The sequence below is a fragment of the Podarcis gaigeae genome, assembly GCF_964106915.1.
Source record: "Podarcis gaigeae genome assembly, chromosome: 13".
Taxonomy (NCBI): domain Eukaryota; kingdom Metazoa; phylum Chordata; class Lepidosauria; order Squamata; family Lacertidae; genus Podarcis; species Podarcis gaigeae.
In genome coordinates, this window is record NC_139689.1 from 3706428 (window position 1) to 3726176 (window position 19749).

The 19749-nt window shown below is 50.7% G+C and overlaps 1 protein-coding gene across 1 annotated transcript; it reads right to left on the reverse strand.

The window, feature by feature from the left end:
• Positions 1 to 3079: 3079 nt before the first annotated feature.
• On the reverse strand, positions 3080 to 19707 carry DVL2 (dishevelled segment polarity protein 2). The gene is made up of 15 exons (XM_083706689.1): positions 19509 to 19707; positions 17897 to 17966; positions 17316 to 17470; positions 16485 to 16594; positions 16226 to 16358; positions 13942 to 14032; positions 13597 to 13666; positions 11497 to 11636; positions 11260 to 11336; positions 11103 to 11170; positions 10674 to 10808; positions 8502 to 8633; positions 8166 to 8342; positions 5638 to 5862; positions 3080 to 4375 (listed from the first exon to the last, which is right to left on the reverse strand). Exons 1-15 carry the CDS (start codon positions 19694 to 19696, stop codon positions 3906 to 3908), a joined length of 2241 nt encoding a protein of 746 aa, XP_083562815.1. The 5' UTR covers positions 19697 to 19707; the 3' UTR covers positions 3080 to 3905.
• Between the last annotated feature and the right edge of the window lie 42 nt (positions 19708 to 19749).

Sequence of the window (19749 nt, forward strand, 5' to 3'; positions counted from 1 at the left end):
TTCTAATTTAACCGCAAGTTTATCTTGTGGGACAAATAGAGGAGGCAAAATCTGCATGAACCCCCCCCCCCCCAATATCATGGGACAATCTCATTTTCTCTTAAGTCTGTAGCCGCTCCGAAGAAGCAAGGTCCTCCATTCTGCTGCCAGCAAAACATCCCATTTGAAATTGTTCCATTATTTACCTTGCCTTGTGCTGTTAGAAAGTATCTTCTCCCATTCCTTGCTGCCAACCTTGCCTGGAATATATTTAAGGAGGGCAAAGCATTCTTGATTTGGGGAAATGCTCCTGCGCTATTTGCATGCAGAATTTGGTAGGAAATGACTGGAGTGTGAAGGGACCTATCTATTCCGCAGCAGGAATGTTGGGGTTTCTGTTACTTTCCAGTTGGCAGGGGAAAGAAAAAAAAAACATTCCCACGCAGCATAAATTTAATCCATAGCCACCCTGGACTCCCCTCCCCCAAACTTTTGCTTTTACATGAGTTGAATGTGTGCTTTTATTTAAAATGCATCTCTGGGTTATTTGTGGGGCATAGGAATTTGTGATAGATAGATAGATAGATAGATAGATAGATAGATAGATAGATAGATAGATAGATAGTCTGGCCCCCCACAAGGTCTAAGAGACAGTGGACTGGCCCCCTGCTGAAAAAGTTTGCTGACCCCTGACCTTGAGTATCGAAGACCGGTTTTTGCCAAAGAACTGCAAGATGCCTAAAGCACCAATTCAAAATCTTGCCATCCAAGTTTACCCCCCACCCCCCAAAAAAACCCCTTCGAGCATCACGTAAACAAAACGCACAAGTTGACACACTTGGGTTTTATTTGGTTGTTTTTTTAATTATTACTGAATGGTGGTTTTTTTTTTGTACACAAAAGAGCTAAAAAATAAATATGTTATTACAAAATAGTTATCTGCTACCGATCACACGCACGCACACACACACCCAGGCCCCTAGAGAGAGGGGAGGGCTAAATACTGGAGAGGGGCCCCAATCCCTAGGGGGGTGTCTCCTGCTGCAACCTAGAGACAAAGACTCGCAGGAACGTGCAGGCGGGAAGGAAGTAGCACCATTGAAGAGGAAGTTCGTACCCTGTTTGGGGAGGGAGGCAAATCGGGGTGGGGTGGGGGCATTGAATCCCTTTCCTCCTCCCTTCCACTTTTTCCCTTCTTCCCCGGATGAGACTCTGCAGGATTCAGGGGATAGAATTGCTACAACTCTGGAAGGCGCAGCGACAGGAGAGTTAAAAGAGAGAGAGCGCAGGAAGCGAGACCAACATACTACCTGCACCGCTCAGGAGGTAACAAGAGGCAAATTTCAACATCCACGCTCTGCGCTTGGGTGTGGAAACTGAGAGGCGCAGCGTAGCCGGCCGAACCACCTTCCCATCCAGGTGAGGAAAAGGTTGTGTTCTGCAAGAGTCCCTGGCCTGGCTTCTGAAACCAGGAGGATGGAAGCGTCGAGGAATCTCGGCTCTCAGCTCTTATCCTGGGCGTCCCTAGTTAGAAAGGCCCTGAATCCCAAAATATCCCCCCCCCCCCCCGATTCACTCACGTGTTCCAAAAGCCACAAAACCAGGCCTTTACTTTGCATGAGCCCAATTCGCTCCTGCGATTAAAAAAAAAATGAAGATTCCTGGCTTAGGGGATGGCAGCTTATTTGGCCCTAGAGTAGGGTTGCCATATGTCCGGGAAAACCCGGTTATGCCCTCTTTTGGGGGGCTAACATGCCCATCCGGATTTTTACATTTTAAAGGCAATGTCCAGGTATTTTTTGGGGGGGAGGGGGCTCTGCACACCCGCAACTGCATGCCTATTTCCCCAGCTCGGGCTGGCAGCGGCTTGGACTGTTCTCTTTTTTGCTCTTACGATATGGCAATGCTAGAGAGACTACAATCTCTGGAGTCGGACATAATACTAAGGCAGGAATTGTGGTTTCTTTCTCCCCAGCTCCAGAGGGAAGGAGCAAAGCAGGCACAATCTGCCCGGGCCGCACAAAACCTGGTTTTGGGGCTTACTGCGACAATTTGCAGGTGAAAATTCTTTGGGGTTTGTTCTCCTGCCCACCTACATCGCAAGGTAAAGGGTGGACTATAAGCCTGAAGATCCTGCCCAGTGGAGAGGCTTCAAAACCGAATTCTCTCTCTAAAAAGAATTTTAAGGGCTGGGGGGGAGGGACACGTCTGTGAGCAAAACAGACGCATTTCAGTCCTGAGCTGTGTTCCCCCAAAAGTGTCGCACACAAGAGGTCCATACAGGCCTAGATCCAAGAGTTCCCCCTTTGTATGACAGAGAATGTATTCCTCCTTTCGCTGGCAGAAAGGATCCATTCTCCGCTGCCAACAAAATACCGTATTTTTCGCTCTATAAGACGCACCAGACCACACGACGCACCTCGTTTTTGGAGGAGGAAAACAAGGAAAAAAATATTCTGAATCTCAGAAGCCAGAACAGCAAGAGGGATCGCTGCGCAGTGAAAGCAGCAATCCCTCTTGCTGTTCTGGCTCCTGTGATAGCTGCGCAGCCTGCATTCGCTCCATAAGACGAGGGGAAAAGTGAGTCTTATAGAGCAAAAAATATGGTAATTATTATGTACAGCCTGAAGATGGAATCTGAACTCTGTGCCCTAGAACCAAAAGGACTCCTATCCCACATCAATGGCCTGGTCTTTCCCTGGGATTGAAACAGGGGGCAAAGGATGTTGGGGTTTTGCCTCAAGTTGCCTCCGCCCCCCACACGGGATGGAAAACATTAGCAGCTGAAACAGCAACAGGCTGCGAAGGAAAGAAACACATTTTCTATTACAAACAGGGCAAAGAGCACAATTCTGGCAGCGACCCTGGAATCAAACGTCGCCAGTGACACTTTGGTTGTAAACCCTTCAAAACACAAAGAGTTGTAGTGTTAGAAAAACACAATAAAAAAAACCAAAAGAACGATCTCACGTTTGGGGGGGGGGTTAGTGTAAAAATGAGATCTCGGGCAGGGGGGAGACTTTTATACAAAAGGAAGGGTTTTTTTTTTTAAAAAAATGAACCATCTTAACTCCAAAAACATGAATAAAAAAAATTAAGAAAGTTTCCTCTTTAATAGAAAAAAAAGTAACAGCACAAAACAAAATGAGCACTTCATTGACACCGGGTTTTTTGGGATCAAGTGGGGTGCAGGGATGGGGATCAAATGAATCTACTCTTCCGCTAAGAAGCGGAGACATCGAGACTCACCTGCTCACAAAACCATAGAACAGATCAGGTCATGTGACAGGAAGTCCTGGGCCGTTGCTCTGGGTCATGTGACATTCCAAGGCAGCCACCTGACCACGGAACTTGAGGGAGGCCAAAATTCAGAGGACACCAGTTCAAGGCAGATACAAAACAGGAGGCAGAGGTCACATGATTCTAGAGACCTGAGTCACATGATTAAAAAGTGGCCAAGCCAGCCACGGTACTAAAAAAAAGAAGGTAAAAAAAGACGGCTCACAATATGGAAGGCGGAGCCATCTGAACGCAATTAAACGAGAGAGGACCCGTCAAGCCATCTCCTGTGGCCACGGAAGCCACGTGTGACATCACGGGATGAAGGCAAACGGTTCTGCTGGTGAAGGAAAAATTGCTGGCAAGGCGGGCGTGGGTCACGCGAGCCCTAAGCTGAGCCACGGAGGTGCCACGGAAGTGGATGGGGGCCACATTGCTTCCGGCCGAGTCGGAGGACGACAGCGTGTGCCAACTGGCGGCAAGAAGCAAATGTTTGGGTCCATCCGAAAGGCTCTCTTGTGGCATGTGTGTGGGAGGGGGAGGCCACTAAGCCCCGGCAAGAGGTCAGAGGGTTGTGGAAGGCTCTGGGGACGGAGGCCACGGCGGTGAGCGCAAGGTGGGGCTCAGGGACCCCCCCCAGCCTCAGTTCACATCACGTCGACAAAGAACTCGCTGGGGTTCCCCATGGCCATGTGGAACGACTGGCGGCTGGCCGTGAGCTCGGGGGGCACCGAGCCCAAGTCGCGCACTGGGGGGGCGCCGGGGGGCTGGACGGCCGTGGCGGCCGCAGCAGCTGAGGGCGGGGCGGGGGGCGGGACCATCATGACCACCATGGGGTTGTAAGCCAGGGGGATGCCCCCGGGAGCAGCGTAGGCCGCGTGGAGGGAGTGGTGGGAACGGAGGCTGTGCTGGCTGCGCTGGGAAGACCCCTCCCCGCAGGGCCCCACCGTCACCCCGCCACGCTGGCTGCCGCTGCGGATGGAGTACTCCGACTCGCTGCCGCTGCCGGACTTGGAGTCGGCCCCCGCCTTCTCCTCCTTGGGCTTGCTGGCCCCTCGGCCGGCCCCACCGCCACCGCCACCGCCATCACTGCGGTTTGACCCACTGCTCCGGCTGCCTGCAGAAAAGAAGGGAGAGAGGAGGCGTGTAAGTCAGGGGAAGCAATGCTTACCCACTCTCTAATAATAATACTTAGTTGTTGTTGGCAGCAGTCTGTCTCAAGAAACAATGGAGTGCGCCTCCCAATGGAATATTAAAAACACGACAAAACATCAAACATTAAAAACGTCCCTAAAGAAGGCTGCCTTCAGATGTCTTCTAAAAGTCAACTAGTTGTTTAATTCCTTGACATCTGATGGGAGGGTATGCCACTACCAAGAAGGCCCTCTGCCTGGTTCCCTGCAACCTCACTTCTCGCAGGGAGGGAACTGCCAGAAGACCCTCGGCGCTGGACCTCAGTATCCGGGCAGAACGATGGGGGTGGAGATGCTCCTTCATGTCTACTGGGCCTTTGAGGCCATTTAGGGCTTTCAAGGCCAGCACCAACACTTTAACTTGTGCTCGGAAACGTCCTGGGAGCCAATGTAGGTCTTTCAAGACGGGTGTTATGTGGTCTCGGCGGCCGCTCCCAGTCCCCAGTCTGGCTGCCGCATTCTGGATTAGTTGCAGTTTCCTGGTCACCTTCAAAGGTAGCCCCACATAGAGCATATGGCAGCAGTCCAAGCGAGAGATAACCAGAGCATGCGCTACTCTGGAGAGACAGTCCACGGGCAGGGAGGGTCTCATCCTGCGTACTAGATGGAGCTAGCAGACAGCTGCCCTTGACACAGATTTGACCTGAGTCTCCATGGACAGCTGTGAGTCCAGAATAATTCCCAGGCTGCGCACCCGGTCCTTCAGGGGCACAGTTGCCCCATTCAGGACCAGGGAATCCTCCACACACCCACACACCCCTGTCCCCCCAAAACAGCACTTCTGTCTTGTCAGGATTCAACCTCAATCTGTTAGCCAACCGCCTCCAGACACTCACACAGGGCCTTCACTCACTCATCCAGCGAATCCTGAAGGGCCCTGCTTGTGCCTGGGCATCATGCAAGGCTGGGAACTGCTTGTCCCAAGTGGGGGACCCAACAGCTTCCACTGGCCAGCCCGCAGCCCTGATACCCCAATACAGCAGTCGGAAGAGCCTGACACTCTTAATCTCAGGGTGGAGAGTTTGAGCCCCATGTTGACCAAAAGATGCCTGCATTGCTGAGGCTGAGGCTAGATGGCCCTTGGGCTAGATGGCCCTTCCAACTCTCCTATGATTCTGAGCGAGGGCCATTTGCCAACACAATAAAAGGGCCAGACGAGATCCAGGGCTGCCCCCCCCCCCCGTACCTTCGCTGTGCTGGCTGCCGGCACTCCCCATGCCGTAGCTGTAGGAAGAGAGCTCATGGTAAGGCGGGGGCTGGGGGCTGTAGGGGTGGGGCGCCGGGTACTGGTAGGAGAAGGTGGGCATCAGAGGCCAGGGGGTGGCGCCCGGCAAGGGGAGCGGGGCCAGGGTGTCCTGGTCGGAGGCACCGCTGGAGCCATCGTTGTCGTTGAGGGAGAGGTTGGCCATGTCTGGAGGAGGAAGAGGAAACCGGGAATGAGGAGTCCACCCAAGTGGAGAAAATGTAAAGAGGCTGGCTGCTGGCCAGCAACTTATTATGTACGGACATAAATCTGACATCAGGAATCACAAGACAGAGAAACCAGTAGGAGAACACTTCAATCTCCCAGGACATTCTATACAAGATCTCAAAGTAGCTGTTCTATTACAAAAGAATTTCAGAAATAGACTGGAAAGAGAAGCTGCTGAATTGCAACTTATTACCAAACTTAAAACCATGGAGAGACCTGGTCTGAACAAAGACATTGGATTCTTATCTCATTATACATGACAAAGCCATTTTTCACCTTCTCACCCCTTGCTTTTTCCTGTAAGACCTATTGCAGTCGTTAAGAGTCGTCAACAGGCTCATCACAGCCATCTGCCAATCACCCATTCCCACCACCCTTCTGAGTAATACCCCTCCCCACCTTCTCACTATATAGAAGGGTCTGGTGACTTCTGTTTCAGTGTATCTGAAGAAGTGTGCATGCACACGAAAGCTCATACCTAGAACTAACTTAGTTGGTCTTTAAGGTGCTACTGGAAGGAATTTTTTTAATTTTGTTTTGACTATGGCAGACCAACACGGCTACCTATCTGTAACTGAAACAAGAACAGAAGTTATGAATATTGCAGCTGTTGTATAAAGGATTACTATTATGACAGGAATGTAATTGAAATCAGTTTTCCGTCTTGTGAGGCGTTTGTCTTGCGGGGCACCACTGTAATGAGGCTATTATTGGATTGTTGTAAATGAAAAACTAATATATATATTTTTTTTAAGGTGGAATGGAAAGGAATGAGGTACAGATCATTCCTGAAGACAATTACACAGGGCAGAGGGAATGATTTAGCAACTAAAACAACCTGTGTTATTCTCCTCCTCAGGACTCTCCCATGTTACAGCCTGCCTAGGAGGAACCCAAGACCATCTCAGCTGAGCTGGCTCGGACTGACCATGTGGTCTAATTCAGCAGTGCAATTTAGTGTGCGTTTGTATTCCACAGCCTGGCAAACTATGGGATGGAGCACACGGAAAATTCAACAAAGTCCATGGCTGTGACCAGCTTCAGGGCTTTCGGCAACAAGGCAGAGGCCAACCTGAAAGCTTCAAGCAGGTCAGGCAGGCAGACAGTGCGGGTGTGAAATCCAGCAAACGGAGAACAGAGCGGCCTCCTTGCCCCCCTCCCCAAAGCTGGCACCCTCCAGATGTTTTCGACAACAACTCCCACCAGCCCCCGCCAGCCCAGATGTTTCCATCCCTTGTCTCATGAGACCAGGGCCCTGCAGGATCTGATTTCTTTCCGCAGGGCCTGTAAGACAGAGTTGTTCCGTCTGGCCTTTGGCTTGGAATCAACTTGATCCCTTCGTCCTCTTTCCTTTTTCCTTTCTCTTTCCCCTCCTATTTGGGGACTTCCCTGGCTTTTTTCTGGCCCAGTCTGGATAGCTGGCCTTGGTGAAGATTTGACGTTTTCATCCCCAAAAAGTTTTTGATTTGAGTTTCTACTGAAATGAGGCTGCATTTTAATGTTGTACTTTAATCTTGTTTTTAAGCTGTATTTTAATCAATTGTTTTTATACCTGATGTTAGCCACCCTGAGCCTGGGCTGCGGAGGGCGGGGTACAAATAAAATTTATTGTTGTTGTTGTTGTTGTTGTTACTACTATTACTATTATAGTATTACTAAAAACAAAATAAAAAAAATCCTTCCAGTAGCACCTTAAAGACCAACTAAGTTAGTTCTAGGTATGAGCTTTCGTGTGCATGCACACTTCTTCAGATACACAATAGTAATATTATAGTATTACTATTATAGTATTACTATTACAGTATTATTATTATTATTATTATTATTATTATTATTATTATTATTATTATTGCCTTAATCATCTCTTCTCTTGGGCTGAGGCCCATCTAGGTTGAATGGCCAGAACCTGTTTGAAGGAATTCAGAACAGGGTGCCTCTGAACATGCCTGGACCCTGTTCCCTTGCACTCCAAGCAACCTTCACCGCTGCGCTCCCATAGCAATGTGGGGAATGCCTCTTGCTTTTGGTTCCAGGTGTTTTTGACTACAACTTCCAACAGGTGCATTGCTATACATCCACATGGGTTGGGGATGATGGGAGTTGTAATTCAGAACAGAGAGAGAGAGAAAGAAAAAGAAAAGGAGGAGGAGAAAGGAAGGAAGGAAGGAAGGAAGGAAGGAAGACAGAGCTTGGGGAAGGCTGGAGCAGAGCTACAGTTCTGAGCAAAGCTTTTTCCTCCTTACAGTTTTCGCAGCCGCTGAAGTCTCCGAAGATGTAGTAGCACTGCTCAGAGAAGGTGATCTTGTTGACCGTGTGGCGGATGAAGCCAGCCTTCAGGAGGTTGCTAGCGTACTTGCGGGCCTCTCGGCGGTCCTGGAAGCCCTCTACGTGGTGGTACAGCCAGTCCACCACATCCGAGCCTGGGAGGGGTGGGCGACAGGGGTGAGGGACAGAGCCAGGGGGCCAGCGAGGCTGCCACGGAGGGCCGCATGGGTCCCTCGCTTCAGGGCCTGGGGAGGCGAATCCCGCTCCCTGCCGCCTTTCCACCCTCCCGCCTGCCCCGCTCCTCAGCACGGTACCTAGGAAAGCATTGGGGATGGTGATCTTCAGCCACATGCGGTCACGGACCTCCAGCCCCGACTCTGGGGAAGCCATGGCCTTGGTGACAGAGGCCATGTCGGTGTGGATGGACAGGTTGAAGTCGTCAAAGCCTGAATGTGGGACGACGGGGGAAAAGGGAAAGAGAGACCTGCGTCAAACTCCCTGGGATGCGAGATCCCGAGCGAGGTTTCCCCCAGGGGAGCTGAGGCATCATTTTTCTGCAGCAGCTAAAAGTGCCCCCAGGGGCCAATGTGCTCCAGATTGTCTTCTTGACATATAAAATAAAATCAGACCAAACAGCAAACGCAGCAGCTCAAGTCCCACAGATCTATCAGAGTGTCTACTTTTTCTATATATATTTTAAAATAAAAATATTGAAATCGTTATGATTCAGACTATGGAGCTCTTTGTAAAAATCATGGGCCACAATGCCCCTTCCCTCTTGGAATGTTCTACCACCGACTCAGTAAATTGCAGAGCTGAACTCTTTCTTTATTGACAATTGTGACGACTAAGGGTTTTTTAAAAACTCCTTTTTCTTTCACTTCTCTTTTTTTCTGTAACTGCCTGGCATTATTAACACTCAATTAAATGTATTTGGGGGGGAGGGGGGGAGAAAGAAATAATGTTGAGGGAAAGGTGTGAAAAATGCTCAGATCCTGGGATCTTCTGTGGATGTGCAAGACAAATGAGACAATTGGTGCGAATGACCCAGAAACAAGGGAGTGAGATGGGAGACTTAAGATAATCCTGCATATAAAAACACTGTGAAAGAACAAGAAAAAACACACTCTCCTCCTGCATTTTTCAGTAACTGTGGAGGCAAAGCACAGCCATCCTGGCTACAGCCACTGAGAGTCCTGTTCGTGGCTATCATTGCCTCTGCTGGAATGAGTTCCATAGTTTATCAAATACTCATTTATCTCTTTTGAATCTTCCAACATTCAGGCCTCAGGGCTAATAACCTTACTAACCCAAAAACCTGGGCCAAGTGACCCAAAGGCTGCCTGCCCCCGGACAAAAGTCTTGGATTGCCTGGGCAAATTTTGCTCGCAGCATCACATCCAGCAGAATATCATAAGGTGGTGACCCAAAGAAGGGCCATTTCCACCAGAAAGTCCTTCTCATACGCAAAGCAGCAAAACATCCGTTGCTTCAGCCATCTTGTAAAGACTGGCCTTTTTGCTTTCCCAGACCCATAAGACTAAACTGCTTTATATGCCTGGATTCTGTTACAGTGGTACCTCAGTTTACGAACTTAAACTGTTCTGGAAGTCCGTTCTAAGGCGTGCTTTCCCATAGCAGCGGGGGACCCAATTTACAAATGGAACACACTCAACAGGAAGCGAAACATGTTCTTATTCCAAGGCAAAGTTCACAAACCAAAACACCTACTTCTGGGTTTGCAGTGTTCTTAATCCAAGCTGCTCATAAACTAAGCTGTTCTTAAACCATGGTACCACTGTATTAGCATCTCTATCCTTTTAAATATGCTTCATACCACTGATTTATTGGATTTAGATTGAATTTTTACTCAAATAATACTGTTTGCTCTTCTATATTATATACTGCTTAGGTTTTTTTAAAAAAATATTTAGCGCTTTGTAACTGCTTTTAAGGGATGGGTGGCACTGTGGGTTAAACCACAGAGCCTAGGACTTGCTGATCAAAAGGTCGGCAGTACGAATCCCCGCAACGGGGTGAGCTCCTGTTGCTCATTCCCTGCTCCTGCCCACCTAGCTGTTTGAAAGCCCGTCAAAGTGCAAGTAGATAAATAGGTACCGCTCCAGCAGGAAGGTAAATGGCATTTCCATGCGCTGCTCTGGTTCGCCAAAAGTGGCTTAGTCCTGCTGGCCACATGACCCAGAAGCTGTACGTCTGCTCCCTCGGCCAACAAAGCCGCAACCCTAGAGTCGGCCACGACTGGACCTAATGGTCAGGGGTCCCCTTTACTCTTTACCTTTAACTGCTTTTAAATAAATATGCCGCTGGGTTTCCCACTGGGGGTCCAGCAGCCGACACCTAGTGCTTCTTGAAAGAGGGGCCACAGAGATTTTCAGAAGAGGGCTTATACCTCCTTCTGCCCCTGTCCTCTCCCTCCTCCCCACCCCCCGGGTAATAATCAGGGCAGAGCAATATGGGTCACTCACGTTCAGTCTCAGTGACGGAGGTCCCCGAGGTGATGGTGCTCATCGAACTGCTCCCAGGGTAGGCAGCAAAGGCCCCAGTCAGGGCAGCTGAATGGGAGACCCAAGCCGCTGGGTCGATAGGCTGGATTGGCTCATCTGGACGCAACACAGACAGGGAAGAAGCCTTAGGAAACTCCCCAGCGAACCGAGGCTCCCGGCCTGCCCTGCTCTCCCCCATCCCAGAGTCTAGGCCCTAGAACCAGGACATTTCCAGATCCAGAGCCCAAATTCTGCCTGGGTGTTTGGCAAAGCATCTTAGGTTTGGGGGACAGGGGGACCTGTGGCCTGCTATGGCTTGGAAGTCCGTTTCACTCCTTTTTGGTCTGGTGGAATCAGAGCAAAGCCTCTCGGGGGTTTGGGGGGGGGAACACACAGGTGTCGGCCACTTACTTCTAGGCAGGGTGAAATAGCCTTGCGGGGAGGGGTCCCAGCACTTGGCCACTGTCAGCACAATCGGGCTGCAAAGGAAAGGCGAGCGTGAGCTCAAGGTTGGCCCCGCAAGGCAGCCCAGCGCTCTGGAGGGTGCCCGGGGGAAAAGCCCACTCACCCCGGCTTGTGGACAATCTCCCGCAAGACCCTCACGGCGTCGTCGTTGCTCATGTTCTCAAAATTAATGTCGTTGACCTGGGGCAGAGAAGAAACAAGCACTGCTAGGCCGGCTTGATGCTGTGGCTCCGGGGCGCTGCTCTCTCCCCATCCTCAGCCCCCCAAAACGGGAAGGAAGCTCCCCAAGGGCTTTGAGGAGCATCCTCTCTCCCCCCCCCCCCGCAGCCGCCAGGCTCACCTGCAGCAGCATGTCCCCGGGCTCGATCCGTCCGTCTGCTGCCACCGCGCCGCCCTTCATGATGGAGCCAATGTAGATGCCCCCGTCTCCTCGCTCGTTGCTTTGCCCCACAATGGAGATGCCCAGGAAATTGTACTTTTCTGCTCAGGAAAAAGGCGGGGGGAGAATAAAGGAGGTCAAGTCCAGCAATTAACTAGAAGGTGGTGGGTGATCACGGGAGGTTTAGAAACAGAGGCTGAATGGCAACCTGTCGGGCATTCTTTAGCTGTGATTCCTGCAGTGCAGGGAGTTGGACTGGACGACCCTTGGGGTCCCTTCTAATGATTCTAATAAATCAGGCATGTCCAAAGTCTGTTTTGTGGGCCTAATCCGGCCCACCGGTCAGTTTAATCTGGCCCCTGTTTATTTCCTGGGGTAAAATCCTAAAAAAAAAACCTTAACAACTTCAAACAACCGAAAAGAAGCTCAACAACTTCAATCTTAAAAGAAGGTCAACAACTTTGGTCGGCCCTCACGCATGTTCACTTCATCAAATCTGGCCCTCTTTGAAAACTGTTTGGGCACCCCTCCCACCAGATGTCAAAGAGAACAACAACTACCAGACTTTTAGAAGACATCTGAAGGCAGCCCTGTTTAGGGAAGCTTTTAATGTTTGATGTATTACAGTATTTTAATATTTTTTTGGGAAGCCCCCCAGAGTAGCTGGGGAAGCCCAGCCAGATGAGCGGGGCATAAATAATAAAATAATTATTATTATTATTATTACTACTACTACTACTACTACTACTACTATAGCCTTTAGGTTGTGAGTGTGGGGAAGGGATGTTATTTATTTTGGGGTAAAATCCTAAAAAAAGGTCAACAAGTTCAAAAGGTCAACAACTTTGGTCGGCCCCCACAGCCCTTCACTTCATCAAATCTGGTCCTCTTTGAAAAAAGTCTTGACACCACTGTAATAAATGAAGAAACTGAGGATGGCAGATCTGGAGAGGAGGGTTGGTGGACCTCCCAAGTCAACGTGAGAGGAGCCAGATGTGGTTATCCCCCCCCCCATCAACCCTGAGCACTGCCCCTGCTGGCAGGGGCTGGTGGGAGTTGAGAGTCCAACGAACTTGGGGTGGCACACAGGCTCCCTCACCCCTGATCTATCCCTTAAACCCCGCTGGCAGGTTCCTGCCTTACTTTCTCATAAAAGTAGAGAAGAGATGCTATGCCCACCAGAAGAACTCTGCTTAAAAATGCCTATTCTGGCATTTTGCTGTTCTGCTAGCCAGCCTACAGACTTCAACAATCTCCCTTATAGTGATTCTCTCACACGCACAGCCCTGCCTTCCATTGCCTCTGCAATCCCCCATTTTGGCCACTCAACCTTTTCCATTTCAATTCTCTCTCTCACCTCACCCCCCTCAACTGCTCCCTTACCCAGGGCTTTTTTTTCTAAAAAAAATGTTTAGGGGTACTCTCATTTTCCTACTCATACAGTGGTACCTTGGTTCTCAAACAACTTGGAACCCAAACACTGCAAACCTGGAAGCAAGTGTTCCGGTTTGCAAACTTTTTTCAGAAGTCAAATGTGCTCCGTTTTGAGGTTATGCTTCCGATTTGAGAGTCACACTTCTGTTTTGAGTGCCACACTTTTGTTTTGAGTGTTATCCTTCTGATTTGAGTGCCATGCTTCCGTTTTGAGTGTTACGCTGAGGTCTGTCTGTTTTTGCTAATTTTTTTGCATTTTTGTGGCTCTATTGTGTCTGTGACTGTATGGAACCCAGTTCAGCTACTGACTGTGTGACTGCTGTACATTGTTTATTGCTTTCATTTTATGGCTCAATGTTCTCATTAGATAGCAAAAGTCATGTTAAATTGCTGTTTTAGAGGTTGTTTTTAAAAGCCTGGAACCAATTAATCCATTTTGCATTACTTTCTATGGGAAAGCGTGCCTTGGTTTTGGAACATTTTGGTTTAGGAACGGACTTCCGGAACAGATTAAGTCTGAGAACCAAAGTACCACTGTATTGAAATACTGCCCTTCAATGAGACCAAACTTAGATTCACAAAATGTTTAGGGGTATGCATCCCCCAGAAAAAAAGCACTACCCTTACCCATGTTCAGGGTAACGGTGATGATGTTGAGAGACATGGTCGAGTCGGTGACGCTGCTGAAGGACGAAGTCTGAAAGAAGAGTTGGGAAAGAAAGGAGTGAGCAGAGGGACCTCAGAAGAGCCTGGTTGCAGGATCAGGCCAACGGCCCATGTACTGCAGCACAGAAACCAACAAGACACATGCTGGAAACCCTCAAGCAAAGGGGGAATCAGAGTGAGGATCAGCCCCACTCTTCCAGAAGCTTATTCCTCTCCCCCTCCATGCAGTACAAGAGATCCTGCCTCCTCCATCACCCGTGGAACAGCAACCCACATGGCCACTGCAGACCCCCCATGCCAACCTACCCGCTCGAGACGTGGCGGGCGCTGCTTCCGCCGCCTACGGTGGCGCTTGAGGAGGCGAGAAGCGCTGCTCTGCTCCGTGGAGCTGCTGAACCTGCCAAGGAAAGAGAGGGAGAGAGACCCAACTGCCATATATATACACACACCACATTTTTCCATCTATAAGACGTCCCCATTTATAAGACACCCCCAATTTTTCCAATTTTGGGGGACTCAGATTAAAGAAAATGCGGGCAGTTGCCCCCGTGTATAAGATGCCCCCTAATTTTTGACATTATTTTAAAAGGAAAAAACCTAGTCTTATACACTGAAACATACGGTATATTTTATTGAATTTAACTATTGCATCACATAAGTAAAAAGAAAACACACCATCCACCAACTTGCAAAAATATGTTACACCGAAAGCAAAATGTTACCAAAAAAATAAATGTTTCATATAAATAAAATAAAGTTCTTCCATCCTTTTCTCCATCTCAGCATGGGTTCTTCGTTTCCTCAATAACTGCATTATATTACAACAATTAACTTAAGATGAAGAAGAAGAAGAAGAGTTTGGATTTGATATCCCGCCTTTCACTCCCCTTCAGGAGTCTCAAAGCGGCTAACATTCTCCTTTCCCTTCCTCCCCCACAACAAACACTCTGTGAGGTGAGTGGGGCTGAGAGACTTCAAGGAAGTGTGACTGGCCCAAAGTCACCCAGCAGCTGCATGTGGAGGAGTGGAGACTCGAACCCGGTTCTCCAGATTACGAGACTACCGCTCTTAACCACTACACCACACTGGCTCTCAAGATATGTTGTCTGTATTCTTTACGCCATATTATATTGCGAACGTTAGTCAAAGCATGTTAAAGGTTTCGTATGGGAACTATGTTTTTCTAAATATGCTCAATAATTAACCCATTTCTTTACTAAACTTTTGGGTTGTTTGATTCCTAATTCTCCCTGTCATTTTTGTCAGTTCCGCATATTCAAACATTTTCACCTGCCATTCTTGTTTTGTTGGCAAAGTCCCTCCTTTCCACCTTCTAGCTATCAGCATCCTCGTGGTAAGATCTTACGGCCAGGAGGCCATCCAGCGAAAAGGGGGTTCTCTTCTGCCAAGAGGTTTGCCTACCCCATGGGTAGGCAAACTAAGGCCCGGGGGCCAGATCCGGCCCAATCTCCTTCTAAATCTGGCCTATGGACAGTCTGGGAATTAGCATGTTTTTACATGAGTAGAATGTGTCCTTTTATTTAAAATGCATCTCTGGGTTATTTGTGGGGCATAGAAATTCATTCTTGGTGGCTTGCTGCAAATTGCTCAAGCCGAAAAGAGGACATCTAGCCAAGAGAGAGCCCAGGAGCCCAAATAGAGCTCATCACCCAAAACTGAGAAATGAGCCTGGTGTGCAGGAAGGGGCTGCTGCACACCTGAGAATCATGGACCCTCCTGCAACAGCAAAGGGGTAACCTTCCAAAGGCTTAAACACAGGTGGGACCAAGGATTGCACACCCAATTCTTAATGCAGCCAAGGCAAACTCCTTCCTTTAGTCAAGTGACATACAGCAGTACATTGGACTCCGAATGCCCTGAAACTTGGGACGTTTTGGCTCCCGAACGCCACAAACCCAGAAGTGATTCTTTCAGTTTGTGAATGTTCTTTTGGAACCCGAATGTCCAACGGGGCTTCCGAAGCTTCTGATTGGCTGCAGGAGCTTCATGAAGCCAATCAGAAGCCGTGATTTGGTTTCCAAATGGATTCTGTTCGACTTCCAAGGTATGACTGTATTTAGCAGCCAGAACAGTGCAAGTTTTCACTCCCGCTAGACAGCAGGGCTCTTCCTTGACACCTCTCGCCGTTTCCCAGCCTGGTGTGAGGCAAATCCCATCTTTCATCTTCTTGGCATCAGGCACAGCTCTGGGAGGAAGGCTAGGCCAGACTTCCTCAACCTTGGCCCTCTAGATGTTTTGAGACTACAATTCCCATCATCCCTGACCACTGGTCCTGCTAGCTAGGGATCATGGGAGTTGTAGGCCCAAAAACATGTGGAGGGCCGAGGTTGAGGAAGCCTGGGCTAGGCTATGAGGTGATGGCTGGCTCAAGGTCACCCAGTGAATTCCCTGGGTGAATGGCGATTTGAACCCTGGTCTCTCCCACTTCCTAGTCAGACTCTCTAACCACACTGCCCAGGGCCAGGAGCTGAGCGCTCCTGGCTTTGCAGATCCCAGGAGAAGCATTTCCAAGGGGAAGGACCCACTGGCTACTTGCAACCGAAAATGCCGGCCCATTTCTGCCCCTCACCTGCTCATGGTGTCATCATCGTCTGAGTCACAGAGGCTGGTGGTCTCAAGTTCGCTGGTCAGCAGGGTGGAGGAGCTCTCGTACCCAGCCAGGTGCCGCTCCAAGCGGGACTGCCCGTTTAGCCGGTGCCCACCTAATTATTTTAAAGGCAAGGAGAGAAGCGTAAGGTGGACTCACAAAATGGCCGCTGCACACACATGCACCCATCCCCTGCAGCCCACAGAGACCCCGGAGTTTGTGCTCCCAGGCGGCCACTGACCTCCGTGCTCCATGCTCTCCCTGCGGCGTGGCCGCTCCCGCCTCAGCGACACAACGGACTCAGTCTCAGTTTCGTGGTCCAGGTTCTCGTGGCTGCTGGAGATGTTTGGGCTGCAAAGACAGGGAAAGGGCCTCCACCACTGAAATGTATCACAACAGTACCTACCAGAGTTTAAGAATGGGCACCTCCCCAAGTCCCTCATTCAGGAAACCCTCAAATACATCCCCTCAAGCTTGGCTCAGAAAAGAAAAACCTATTGGATAAAGTATTTTTTTGTTCTCATGTTGTGTTTTAATGTTATGAACCACCCTGTGATCTTTCGATTAAGGATGGTATACAAATTTAACAAATAAAACAATAATATATTGTACAGGCCAAGATCTTATATTGCTGTATAGTTATTACGTATAATTTACGTTTGTATGGTTCTGTTTGACTACAACCTACATTTGGTTGCCTTGTTAATAAATCTGAATTAGAAAATGTGAACTTGGCTCTGTGAAATTTCCTGAAGAACACAGATATATGATCTGGGCTCCTTTGGGGGAAGACAAAGTATAAATCTAATAAATAGAATTTCCATTTATGCAGCATGCAGTAGCCAAACACTGTAAGAACATAGGAATAACTTGCTGGATCAGGCCAATGACCCATCTTGTCCAGCACCCTGTTCTCACAGTGGCCAACCAGAAGCTTATTATGGGAAACCTGCAAGCAGGACTTGAGAACAAGAGCACTCTCCCTGTGGTTTCCAGCAAATGGTACTCAGAAACACTGCACACCCACCCAGCGGGAAACCCAAAAGCCCACGTTCAGTCTCCCCTTACTCACTGGAAGGAAGGGGGTCGGGAATCCCCAATGCCACTAGTCCGCTCCACGGGCAACGGAGGAAGTGGCGGCGGAGGTGGCGAAGGTTCTGGTCGTACCTCTATGGGAGGAGGGGGAGGGGGAGGGAGCTCAGGCTGCGGGTTCTCAGAAGACACAAGCTGTGGCAGGGAAAAGGAGAAGGAAAAATGAGGAACATGTCATCACCCCCCATCCTAACCCCCCAAAAAACTGACCATCAGTTTGGGAACTAAATAAACCCTCAGAAGCCAAACGCCAGGAATTTAAGTAGAGGAAATGGGCCCTGCTGGATGAGGCCAAAGGCTCCTGCTAGGCTGGCCTCCCACAAGCCCCTCCAGATGTTTTGGACTAGAACTCCCCACCAGGTGCAGCCAGCATGGCTGTGGCAAAGGAGAAGGCCAGCCGGGTGTCTCCAGGAAGCTCACAAGCAGGGCTTGAGGGTAGGAGGCCTCCACTGTTGAACCCAGAGCCAAAGCAAGACCCCAGACCTGTGGCCTAAAGCCAGCCCACAGTTAGGTCTAGGCTAGGGAGGGTGACCACAGCGAGACGATGTGCCAACTTCATACCCAGGAAACGACTCTGCCATTGAAGCAAGGGAGCTTTGCGTTGTCATCGGAGATCTCCTCCTTCACAACCCTTCAAGCAGAAGGAAGAGAAAAGGGAATCAGGAAAGGGGGCTTCCGAGGAGCAAGAAGCGACTACAGTGGTACCTTGGGTTAAGAACTTAATTCGTTCTGGAGGTCCGTACTTAACCTGAAACTGTTCTTAACCTGAAGCACCACTTTAGCTAATGGGGCCTCCTGCTGCCGCCAGAGCACGATTTCTGTTCTCATCCTGAAGCAAAGTTCTTAACCTGAAGCACCATTTCTGGGTTAGCGGAGGCTGTAACCTGAAGCGTATGTAACCCGAGGTACCACTGTAGATGCTTGTGGCCCCTGGTACTCCCAACTATGAAGCAGAGGGAAGCTACTCCAAGCACCCCAAAGTGCAGAAAGGGTGTGCTCTGGGTGCCTGTGGGAGGGTGGGGGGAGATGGGGTGGATCCTGCCTCCCAGAGGCCTGGTTCCCTTTCTGTGGAAGGGCCACATCTCAGCGGTAGGAGCATCTAATTTCACTGCCAAAGGTCAACCCACGGCAGCATCTCCAGGTAAACCTGGGAACGTCTCCTGGCAGTTACTGCCAGTCAGTGCTGACCCTACTGAGCTAGATGGACCACTAGCAGGATGCAATGAAAGGCGGGTTCCTGGGTGTCCTTTCTCCCCAGGTGCCTGGTGTCTCTGCGAAGTGTGTGGCCGAGGGCAGGGCTGTCTCCCAGACCCCTTAAGGAGGGCAAGGAGACCCTCCTCAAGAACATCAGAGCCCCTTTCTCAGGGTCCTCTGGTGTGAGGCAGGAGGGCCAGGTTGGCCCCTCGACCCTGGCACAGAAATGCGTGGGCGCTCAGCTCTTGGATGGGAAATTTTGTTGGTGCATTTGCTCCTATGGTGTGAGGGGAGGGCTTTCTCCAAAGCACCTGGGTGACCACAAAGGTGTGCCAGGACGCCTGGGTCCCAAGGAGCTGAGGGGATCGGCATGCCTCTCCCTCCCTCGGACACCTGGGTCCCCAGGAGCTGAGGGAACGGGCGTGCCTCTCCCGGGTGGGCGTGCCTTTCCCTCGCTCGGACGCCTGGGTCCCTTGGAGCTGAGGGGGTGGGCATGCCTCTCCCTCGCTCGGACGCCTGGGTCCCCAGGAGCTGAGAGGACGGGCATGCAGAGCTCTCCCTCTCTCGGACGCCTGGGTCCCCAGGAGCTGAGGGGGAGGGCGTGCCTTTCCCTCGCTCGGACGCCTGGGTCCCTTGGAGCTGAGGGGGTGGGCGTGCCTCTCCCTCGCTCGGACGCCTGGGTCCCCAGGAGCTGAGAGGACGGGCATGCAGAGCTCTCCCTCTCTCGGACGCCTGGGTCCCCAGGAGCTGAGGGGGCGGGCATGCAGAGCTCTCCCTCTCTCGGACGCCTGGGTCCCCAGGAGCTGAGGGGGAGGGCGTGCCTCTCCCTCTCTCGGACGCCTGGGTCCCTAGGAGCTGAGGATCTCTCTCTCGGACGCCTGGGTCCCTTCCCCTCGAGGTCTCTCTCTCTCTCCTTTCGCGCGGGGAGGCCGGCGGGCCCTTCCTCTCTCTCTCTCTCTCTCTCTCCGGGGTCTCGTACCCGAAGTCCTGGTCCATGCTCTTGAAGAAGTACTTGGCTCCCGGCCGGGCGAGGGCCGCCTTGACGTGGCCCAGGGTGATGCGCTCGGCCGGGACGGGGATCTTGACCAGGTAGGGCGTCTCCTCCTCGTCCAGGTGGTAAATCACCTTCGTCTCGCCCGCCGCCGGCCCCGAAGCCGCCCCCGGCATCGCTGCCCCCGCCGCCGCCCCGCCGCCGCCACAGCCAGGCCCGGGGCCCGCCG

Bases quoted from the DNA above. Each gene is read 5' to 3' on its own strand.
- DVL2 (XM_083706689.1), bottom strand. From the start codon at position 19,696: ATGCCGGGGGCGGCTTCGGGGCCGGCGGCGGGCGAGACGAAGGTGATT. The intron at 13,667-13,941 runs GTAGGTTGGCAT...CTCTTCTTTCAG, and splicing joins GCCCGCCACGTCTCGAGCGG to ACTTCGTCCTTCAGCAGCGT. The intron at 5,863-8,165 runs GTAAGGAGGAAA...TTCCTCCTCCAG, and splicing joins CTTCAGCGGCTGCGAAAACT to ACATGGCCAACCTCTCCCTC.